The sequence below is a fragment of the Psammomys obesus genome, unplaced genomic scaffold (genome assembly GCF_907164565.1).
Source record: "Psammomys obesus unplaced genomic scaffold, mPsaObe1.curated_primary_1811, whole genome shotgun sequence".
Classification (NCBI taxonomy): domain Eukaryota; kingdom Metazoa; phylum Chordata; class Mammalia; order Rodentia; family Muridae; genus Psammomys; species Psammomys obesus.
This window is the reverse complement of record NW_026591816.1, coordinates 7,022,184-7,032,307: the sequence shown is the minus strand read 5'-3', so window position 1 is coordinate 7,032,307 and position 10,124 is coordinate 7,022,184. Positions and strand designations below refer to the sequence as shown.

Here is a 10,124-nt window from a genome sequence, read left to right as displayed (position 1 = left end):
GTCCAACCAGCCACTCACCGCTCCCCCTTCCGAAGCAAGAGTGTGGAACGTGGGGTTTGAGAGGTGGCTCAGTGGTTAAGAGCATTGGCTGCCCTTCCAGAGGACCTGGGTTCAGTTCTGATCCATCTCACACCTGTCTGTAATTCCAGTTTCAGGGATCTGACACCCTCACACAGACATATGTGCAAAAACAAAACAAGACACCAAATGCATATAAAAATAATCCATTTTTGAAATGAATTTAAAATTCCTTACTTGGTGTCATCTTGTGACAGCCCTGGATCACGCATACATGTGTTCTAAAGACGAAGAGCACACCAGTATCTACGCCTGTGCTTTTTCACAAATAGGAATGCCCCAGCCTCAAGTCGCTGTTTGCACTTGAATTTCTGGCATGTCCACACTGCAGAGGAAGGAATGTAGAACAGAACATACATACTAGTAGACACATTTAACAAGTGCCTGAGGATTTGCCGGCTGTTGCCATGCCTGACTTGGATCCTCCCTAGCTGGGCAACATAGTTCATTGGATTCCTCTTGGTGTTCCAGAGCATGACGCACTATAACAAAACGATGGCATCATCATGAGATCATCCTGAAACACGGGGAAAGGGAGGAGAAAGGTTATCCTTGGAGGGGTGGAGCCACTTCCTCCCTCTACAAGTCCCTGTTTTCTCTTCACTTGTGTCCTCTAAATTTCTCTTCGGGTTCAGTCTCGCAACTCAGTACTCGGGAATCTACGCTTTTGAAGTTTAGGTTCTGGTCCCTAAGAAACTGTAGAAACCCTCAGTCTTTTTTTTTTTTTTTTTTTTATGGTTCGTCCAATGAAAAACTGAGGGAAGGACCGGGAGGCGGGCTGGTGACGTAATGCAGATTGATTGGCATTGAAGCCCTGGACGTCCTGGATTAGACACGAGTTTCGCCAATCCAGAGGCAGGGGTGGGACCGTGCAGACGCAGAGTATTGGTTTGGCTGGCTTGGATTTAAAGTGGTAGAAGCTGTGGGAGTTCTACAAGACGGTCCCCAAAACCTTCCCCTCAAGTCCTTGGGACCATTTGGGTCCCCAGAACTGAGGAGATGGTTTGCGGCGGATTTGCCTGTTACAAGAATGCGCTGTGCGCTCTCAACGTGGTTTATATGGTGAGATTTTGGAGATGAGGAAAGCTCCGGGGCGTAAAGAAGGGGAGAGTTTCTGGGGGACTTCCGGTGGGGAGAGGGGTGTACTGGGGGTTCTGGAAAGCGTCTCAAAAACTTCCGGCGAGGAGGGAATTCTTGGTGACTTCCGTGGAAGAGGAAAGACTTCCGGTGATGAGGGGGCTCTTTTGGTGGTGGGGCGGGGTAGATCGAAGCCTGAGGGCCTGTAGCCCCAGTCTTCCCTTAGGCTCCAGCTTCTTCCCAAAATAGGGATGCTGAGGGTTCCGTTTGTATCTTGAGAGGTTACTGCGTTTACCCGTCTCCATCCCGGGTATTCCCAGTTACTTGCGAAGAGCGCCTAGGCACGAGTAGTACTGACAGCACACCTCAAACGGCTAACCTGTTTAGTCCTCGTCCCGTTGTAATAGCCTTTGGCTGTGCCGCAAGGTAAAAATTCTTGGCTATGACAGGGTCTCACTACTAGCTAGCACAGGCTAGCCTGGAACTTTGCTGTGCTGCGGTTGCGGGGATTACAGGTGTGAGCCACTGTACCAGGCTGAATTATTTAACGTGTTTCTTTTCTGTTTCTTGCAGCTTGTGGGCTTATTGCTCATTGGCGTGGCTGCCTGGGGCAAGGGCCTGGGTCTGGTGTCCAGCATTCACATTATTGGAGGAGTCATTGCTGTGGGTGTCTTCCTTCTCCTCATTGCAGTGGCAGGCCTAGTGGGCGCGGCAAACCACCACCAAGTGCTGCTCTTCTTTGTATCCTGAACTAAGTGACTGGGGCCCCTGGGCAGGGACCTCAGACATGTCTCTTTGTTCTTATTCTGTAATCCACTGAAGCCGATGTTTTTGTTCTCAACTGGATAAAACTGCTGTTTTGTGAACAGAGAAGGGCCTTGAACTCTGCCCCCTTGCCTGCCACATTGCAGTTACAATTATCCTGGGTGAGATTTTAAAAACAAAAAACAGGATCATGCTATGTAGTCCTGGCTAGGCCAGGAACGCACACTAGGCTGGCCTTCACAGATATCTGCCTGTCTCCCTGGGTGAGCTATTTTAAATGGAAACCAGATCTTTTTTTTGCCCTAACTTCTTCTCAGTACATGATCATCCTTGGTTTGGTCTTCATTGTCCAGTTTGGAATCTCTTGCTCATGTCTGGCTATTAACAGAAACAAACAGGTAAGGGGATGCCCTTTCACAGACGTACTTGCTTTCCCCTTTAAACCTTTCAGCCTGACCCTTTCACTTCCAGAGGTATGTGCTTCCTGACCCACCTGGTTAATTCCCTATGATGTAGTCAGAGACAACCTAAGAGACTTGACATTATGACTGTGACCTGCTGTCCTGTTTCTGTGGGATGGTTGTGAACTGAGTGGGGAGACTAACGTTCCTCTGCCAACCTGCCCCAGGCAGATGTCATCAGTGCTTCCTGGTGGGTCATGAGCAACAGTACCCGGCATGAATTTGAGAGAAATTTTGACTGTTGTGGCTTGTTCAACCGCACCACCCTGCACCTACAAGATGAGACTTCCTGCAGTGCAGTAAGTTCAAGGAAGGGGAGCACAGCCCGGAGGGTGTGTGGTGAGGGCCACGCCCAGATAGGCAGCCTTAGTCTGCAGGCATTTAGCCACGTGGGGCTTCAGGCTAGAACTGTTCAAACATGACTTCTGGGACATCCACTACAGCTGTTTGGATGTGGCAGGTCAGCAGCTTTGCATTCTGGATATATATATTCTGTCCCCAGATGTGCAAGACCAGGAGCTCTGCATGCCAGATGTGTGGAGAGAAGTTCCTCAAACATTCAGACAAAGCCCTGAAAATCCTAGGTGGTGTTGGGCTCTTCTTTAGCTTCACAGAGGTATGGATTCCCAACCTGTCATGCACACCCATGAGCCTTAAACCCCAAGATTCTCAAACATAACTCGTCTTCTCTCCCTTTCCTATAGATCCTTGGTGTTTGGCTAGCAATGAGATTCCGGAATCAAAAAGACCCTCGAGCCAACCCCAGTGCCTTTCTATGAGACCTTTGACCCCCCAGGTAGGGTCTCTGCATCCCAGGCTGGTTTCCAGCTCGCTACACAGCCAAGGATAACTTTGACTTCTGGATTCTTCAGCCTCAGCCTCCAGTGCTAGGATCACAGGTGTGTGTCACCACACTCAGCAAGTCTCTGGATCCTTCTGATGGCTCTGCTCTTCCTGTGTCTCCCCCTAAATCCTCAAAAACCTAGAGTGGTTACCCCAATCCCCATGTTTTTCTGTTTTAAAGAAGGCCCCCTTGCCTCACTCCTTAAAACAGATGAAGTGATGCCTCTCTCAGAGGATCTAGCACGCTCCTAGAAGCCTTTCACGGCTGCTTTCCCTCCCCTCAACACCTTTGGGTCCAAGGACAAATCAGAACAGTATCAAAGGGAAACCAGCCAGCCTGGGGTGGGGGCCAGAGCTGTAACCTAGGGCCCCACACAGGCTAGGCAAGTGTTTGTGTAGATGAGCTGTCCCAGTCAGGACCAGAGTGAAGCAGCAAACCTAAAACTAAAGCCATTTTAACCAAATCTTCAAAGAAAGGATTTGAAAGACCGTTTCTAAGCTTGTCGGCCAAAAAGCTGGACTGCCTGCCTAGGGCCTTGCAGGGAACTTTCTTCATTGTGGTTTCTCAAAGCCAATCAGAAAAAAAAAAATTAAAGAAAAAAAAAAGCACATCCTTTTGTCTTGTTTTGTTTTCCTGTATAAAAAGGTCCCAGTATAAACCAGGGGAGAAGACAAGATACACCCACCCTTTAGTGTAGAGAAGTTGAGGGGTAAGAGGGTAAGCCTCATAAGGAGGTGTGGGGAATGTCATTTAAGGCTTAAAATATCCTCTGTAAAAAACTGGGGGAGACTCCACAGCCTCAGAGGAAGGCAGAGGTTGCCTTTTCAGTGAGGTCCTCTCCATTCAAGTGTCCAGAAGCAGAGAAAGGCAGCTGCTCTTCTCACTCTTGGTCACTTTCTTCCTTGTGTAGGTAAGAGTGCTGCAGGGCTCGGAAGGCAGAGATTCGCTTATGTGGGTTAAAAGTCAGCATTTCCTATGGGGAGAGGAAAAGGTCAGAAAACAGCTGAAGAGGCTGGCGCCCACCGCAGTATAACTGATAGCCTTTCTCCTCCCCTGGCTGGCCACTTGCAACAGCAGTAAAATCCAGAGCCTGTCCACTAACCAGATCTTGGTGCCATGGTGGTCTGGGCCCTTAACAAATCTGTGTGCGCATGCTCATGTGTGAAAATGTGGAGGCACATGTCAGTGCACACAGGTCAGCGCAGTCTGGGCTGTCAGTCCTTGCCTCCCACCTTGTTTGAGAGGTGTATATAGCTCTTGTCAGAACGGTGTTTGCTAGAGTAAACCTCCCATCTTGCAGTAAGAATGGCACTGTAGAAGCTCACTGCCACACATGGACTCTGTAACTTTTACATGGGTTTTGAACTCAAGCTCTCACACTTATGTAAAAGAGCCGTACCCACTATTACCCACAGAGCCCTCTCCCCAGCTCTGCCCCGGCCCCAGTACCAGCAGCAGCTGTGCTCCAGCCTCCTCCATCTCTGGTACCACTGACTGCACTGGCCGAGGCCCTCTGGGGGAAAAGGCTCCTCGGGGTAGAGACACTTCTCGAGGCCAGTCATCCTCCGGAGGCAATCCAATGAGACTGTAGGGACAGGACAGCTGTGGTTAGGAGAGTCCTTTTCCAGTTCTCATTTCCAGGGCTAGAACCAGCTGCTATCTAAAGTTCAGCAGAAACATCCTCACTGGATACTTACTCAAAGATTTTACCCAACTGGTCAGCTTCAGAGTTTCCACAGAAGAGAGGCCTAAGGAAAGAAAAAATATTCAAAGTATATGTTATTTTTAAAAATAGGGGAGTAATTATTAAGTGACTGAAATTTTTCTGGCTCTAGGCAAAGTGGTCAGTATAAGCAGGAAAGGTTGGGACTACAGCTAGATGGCAGGGATACGCCTATCAAGACCCTACATTGGGTGTCTCACACCAAATACGCAAAAAAACGGTCAAGAACAGACAGGTCTGTTAAAGACAGGGATGGGGGAACGGGACGTGGCGGGTAGTTTAGTGGCACAGAGCATTTGCCCAGTGCTTGCGTGTTCTGAGTTCCACTTCTAGCATCATAAGATAGCAGCAAAACAGCTGTGCAACTGAAAACCACTTAGGAGCCTCAGCTCCCAGCCAGGCAGTGGTGGCGCACACCTTTAATCCCAGCACTTGGGAGGCAAAGGCAGGAGGACCTTGGCGTTCTGGGTCAGCCTGGTCTACAGAGTGAGTCCGGGACAGCCAGGGCTACACAGAGAAACCCTGTGTTGAAAACAAAAGTTTCTAGTCGCATACTTTCGACGAAACATCTCCGCAAAGATGCAGCCAACGCTCCACATGTCCACAGGCGTTGCATAGGTAGACTGCAGAAGAACTTCAGGAGCCCGGTACCAGAGAGTGACAACCTAAAGGAGAGCAGGAGAAGCAAAGGAGGGTCCTCCTGAGTCAACTAGGAAAACTCCAAGCACAAGACTCCTCGGGTGCTATGGGAAACCGAGTCCTCTTCCCCAGCCACAGCCTGTTTTGGCTGCCATCTTTCTACTGACCACAGGTGTGAGAGCCATCTGGTAGCTGTAGATTCTGGCCAGGCCAAAGTCAGCCAGCTTGACTGTCCCGTTACTTGTCACCAGAATGTTCTCTGGCTTCAGGTCTCGGTGAACAATGCAATTTGCGTGAAGAAAATCCAGGCCGCTTAGAAACTGCCGCATCAGATCCTGGTTTTGAAGGAGAAAGCTCAGAACATTAGAAACTATGTATCATGCTAAACATCCCAACTAGTTCCTCCACCCAGCCCACACACCTTGATGGTGTCCACTGGCAAGCCTGGCGGGGGCGCTTTGTCCAGGTATGTCCTCAGGTCCTGGTCTATATGCTCAAACACTAGGGTGACCTTGATGTCTCGGTCAGTTCGGGAAGTAGCACAAACATCCATCAGCCTGCGAAACAGACCGTCACCAGCTGGTCATCTCCTTTGTTCCAACGTGGCCTCCGGTCTTTCTACGGTCCCGCTCCTCACCTTGCAGGTCCTACTGTACCCTCCACCCCACTCCCAATCCAACCTTCTCACCGGACGACATTGGGATGCTCAAAGGCCTCCAGCCTTCTCAGTAAGGCCACCTCACGAACTGTGCTGACGGGAAGGCCCCCTCCGGCTCCTCCTCCGTTAGGAACTCTAACACTCTTGAGGGCCACAAAGTGGCCACTGTGGGGATCTCGGGCCTTGTACACCGTCCCATAGGCACCGACACCAATTTCAGCCACTGGTTCATATCGAGAGGTAGCCATTCTCGGAGCAGGCGATGTCCTACAATCCCAGAGACTTCTAAGAGCCAACTCTTTCACAGTTGGGAGGGGATGACCCAGCAGCAACAAAGGAACTCCTGCACAAGACTGCACAAGACCGCACAAGCGCTCTCACCAGCTTTCCACCCCTCCGCACTTCAGGGCCCGAGCCTCAGGTAACAAAAGGCTACCAGCAAGCCCTCCAGCCACGTGATGTCCCGGAGGAAAAAAGAATGCGTCCTTGTCTTTCGGAGCCCATCGCACTGGGCACAAAGAAGATCACACGATGCACAGGATTGGCATCGAAGACTCTACACGCCGCTCTCTGAGATCACACGCTCGCCCGCGACCACAAAGGCCCCACTTCCCGCCACTGGGCCACCCTTCCATAATCACCCAACGACTGGCCCCCCATTCCTGCAAGGGGCTGCACTCACCTTACGCCCGGCCAAGAGCTGTGGAGGTGGCCCTTTATCTGGGCCCGGGAGCCGGTTCCTGCGGCGCCATACACCGGGGGTCGGTCCCGGGCAGCTGGACGCTACGGGCCAGACCATAGACTCAGGCCGCGAGCTAGAGAGGCCCCCGCACCCCCACCCTCACCATGTGACCAGCTGCCAGACAGGCGCGCGGAAACCGGGAGGGCGGGGCGAATGGCGGACGTTCTGGGCACGTGACCTCCGCCCATGCGCAGTGGGCTGCGGGGGCCCGCTTTGATTGGGAGCGGTGTGGCAGGGGAAGGGGGCGTGGGAGCTGGGCGACCACGTGACCTGTTGCTATCCCACGTGACCCCTCTACTTTTCTCTGAGACGCAGAGGTGTAGTTACGTTGTGTGGCACGTGACTGGCTGCCAGACCCTGACTGTCGAGGAGGTGTGGGGGCGACAGAGGGTGGAGTACAAGGCGGTGCCATGGCAACCGGGCCAACCAGCGCTCAACTCTCCGCTCAAGGCCGAGCCTGAGCGCATCTTCAGTCTCACTACACGTCTCTACGTGGGCGGGAGGTCGGGGTGCTAGTGGGAGGTCCTGGTACCAGTGATGGTTGCTGTCACATTTTCACTCCACCGCCATGGGGTGTTGGTGTCTTTGTTTTACTCAGTCATTCAACAAGATTTCACTAAGTGCTTCTTCCTTCCGGTTCGTATGGGATGTTTTTGTTTTGGTGTCGCTAGCACTCGCCCTTTGGTGATAATGATATCTAAATAGGCAAGTTACTATATTATTAAGTGTGCACGAAGATTATTCTGCTACACATATGTGACTGTACATATATGAAGTGACAAAAGGGTGAGGGGTACAAAGGCAATCACCAACACCACTTCAGATCGCCACACTGCCGGAGCAAGACTCGTGTCCCCTCTGCATCGGGGTCACACTCCTTTTGTTTTATTACATTGGTCTGTCTTCTTGTCTGTGTGAATGTATCAGATCTCCTGCAATTGGAATTACAGACAGTTGTGAGCTGCCATGTGGGTGCTGGGAATTGAACTCAGGTCCAGAACAGCCAGTGCTCTTAACTGCTGAGCCATCTCTCCAGACACCATCACATCCTTTTTCATTTCCAGTCCAGCTTTCTTGGAATTTAACTCTCCCTGAACAGCGTTTCCCAAATGGTCTCTGCGCACAGAAATCTGCGCACAGACAGAGGTAGATTTGTTTAACGTTTGTTGTCTTGTTGGCTTCAACTTGTTTCCCACCACTTAGGGACATGGGGAAAAAGGACCATTTTTCCATTTGTGAGAAACTGCCTAAAATCTGGAGCTTTATAAAAATTATTTTTTGGTGTTGAGGATTCGAGTCAGTGCTTTTCTATGTAGTAAGCACAGGCTCCGTCTCTGCTACACTCCCAAGCATGAAGCTCTGAGATCGTATTTGAGGAGTACAGCTAAGGCTAGCTTCAGGTTAGTAGCAATCCTGTGCCTTAGCCTCTAAATGCTGCTTTTACAGACACGAGCAAACACTCCAGATGTCTTTTTTTTTTTTTTTTGTGGATTTTTGTTTTCTTTTGTTTTCTTAAACAAGGTCTCATTTCCAGGTTGGCCTTGAAATGGACACCTAGGTCGGCTAGCCTCAAATGCTTGCTCCCGCACTCCCCAGTTCCCAAGAACTAGGGTTTGAAGCACACACCACACTCCTTTTTCTCCTTTTCTTTCTTTCTCTCCTTCTATTTTCTTTTCTCTTTTGAGACAGGGTCTTGCCATTTAGCTCAGGCTGGCCTCAAACTCTCCAAAGTCCAAGTTCTTGGATTCCAGACCTGAGTCACCACACTCAGACCAAAACCATTTTGTCCCCTGGTTTGAGCTGTAGTCCATTGTCAGTTCTATTCTTATTTTTCTGGTTAAGAATGTGATCGTGGTGGGGCATGGTGGCACCTGTCTTTAATCCCAGGAGGCAGAGGCAAGGACAGGTTGGATCTCTGTGAGTTCAAGGCCAGCCTGGTCTACTTAGAGAGTTCCAGGCTAGCCAAGCCTATACAATGAAACCTTGTCTGAGATGGGGGTGGGGTGATATATATATACAAATATATGTGCATACACATATACATATGAATGTTAATGTATAGACTTGAAGATTAACACAAAACATCAAAACATCGTCAACTACAAAATAAAAGGTGCATGGGACAGATCTCTTTCTGCTGCTCTAACGTTTCCTGCTGACAAGAGTAGAAAGAAAACGATCCAGGCCTAAATTGGCTAAGGGGCTGGAGAGGTGGGCGTTTCACTGGCTGCGTTCCTAGGGCTGTTTGGGTTTCTTAGCTTTCTGAGAGGCTGGCTGTGAGCATATTAAACTCCGAACACAGGCGCTTCCTGCTTCACCTTACCTCCCTAGAAGCGCCCGCTGCTTGCTCCTTGCTCCTTGCTGAAGCAGTGGTCTTTGTCTGCTTCATTCGCACACCTTCCCGCCCCCCCCCACCCCCGCTTCTTTCACTTGTCCATCCAAAGCCCTTAGATGCTTTGCAGAAGGACTGCCGTCGTCGCTGACTCTTTGAAGAGTCTTAATTTGGTAGTCTGTCCCTACTTCGACTTGCTCATTCCCTCCCTTCTCTGTTAATTACTCTTTTACTAATTAATTTTTTCTCAGTGTCTTTGACCCAGTGGGCTCCCCAGGAATCCCTTTTCCCTCCGCTTCACAAAGGGGCTGAAAGGGTGTAAATATAAAGAAAAACAAAACAACGGGAGGCTGGGTGATAGCACTAGGGTCAATGTAGAACAAAGATTTAAGCGCGTACGTGTGTTATTTACTTCAGAGTAGGCGAGCTGAAGGCAGGAGGGAATCAAGAAAGACACGCCCATCCCTTTGGTTCCCTTACTGCTCACTCACCACCTTCACACGTTAGAATCACTCGCTTGTTTCTCACACAATTCGATTCCATTCCTGCACACCGCCGTAGCCCAGTCCGGCACCCAGCACCCGCTACGATCTTTTGTGTTACCGGGGCCCACCATGGCCCATCCGCCTCCCGCACACCTCTAAGCCCTTGGCGGCGCTCTTTCTGGCACACTCCCACCTCGCGTACACCTCCGCCTCGGTACACCTGCAGCCCCTGGCCACTCACCTTCCGTCCGCACCCCACCCCAGCACACACCTCTGCCACCCCGGCCACCCCGGCACGCGCTCCCCTCCTTGGCCCCTCC

General features: G+C 50.7%; 2 protein-coding genes across 2 annotated transcripts; one reads left to right on the top strand and one right to left on the bottom strand.

Moving 5' to 3' along the window:
* The first annotated feature begins 948 nt into the window (after positions 1–948).
* On the top strand, positions 949–3,835 carry Tspan31 (tetraspanin 31). The gene is made up of 6 exons (XM_055612060.1): positions 949–1,140; positions 1,729–1,896; positions 2,238–2,318; positions 2,549–2,680; positions 2,884–2,997; positions 3,086–3,835. Exons 1-6 carry the CDS (start codon positions 1,078–1,080, stop codon positions 3,158–3,160), a joined length of 633 nt encoding a protein of 210 aa, XP_055468035.1. The 5' UTR covers positions 949–1,077; the 3' UTR covers positions 3,161–3,835.
* Cdk4 (cyclin dependent kinase 4) lies at positions 3,815–7,122 on the bottom strand. Its single transcript, XM_055612059.1, has 8 exons — positions 6,928–7,122; positions 6,276–6,512; positions 6,009–6,144; positions 5,755–5,922; positions 5,504–5,613; positions 4,923–4,973; positions 4,675–4,810; positions 3,815–4,198 (listed from the first exon to the last, which is right to left on the bottom strand). The coding sequence occupies exons 2-8, from the start codon at positions 6,491–6,493 to the stop codon at positions 4,106–4,108; spliced, it is 912 nt and encodes a 303-aa protein (XP_055468034.1). The 5' UTR covers positions 6,494–6,512; positions 6,928–7,122; the 3' UTR covers positions 3,815–4,105.
* Positions 7,123–10,124: the final 3,002 nt, after the last annotated feature.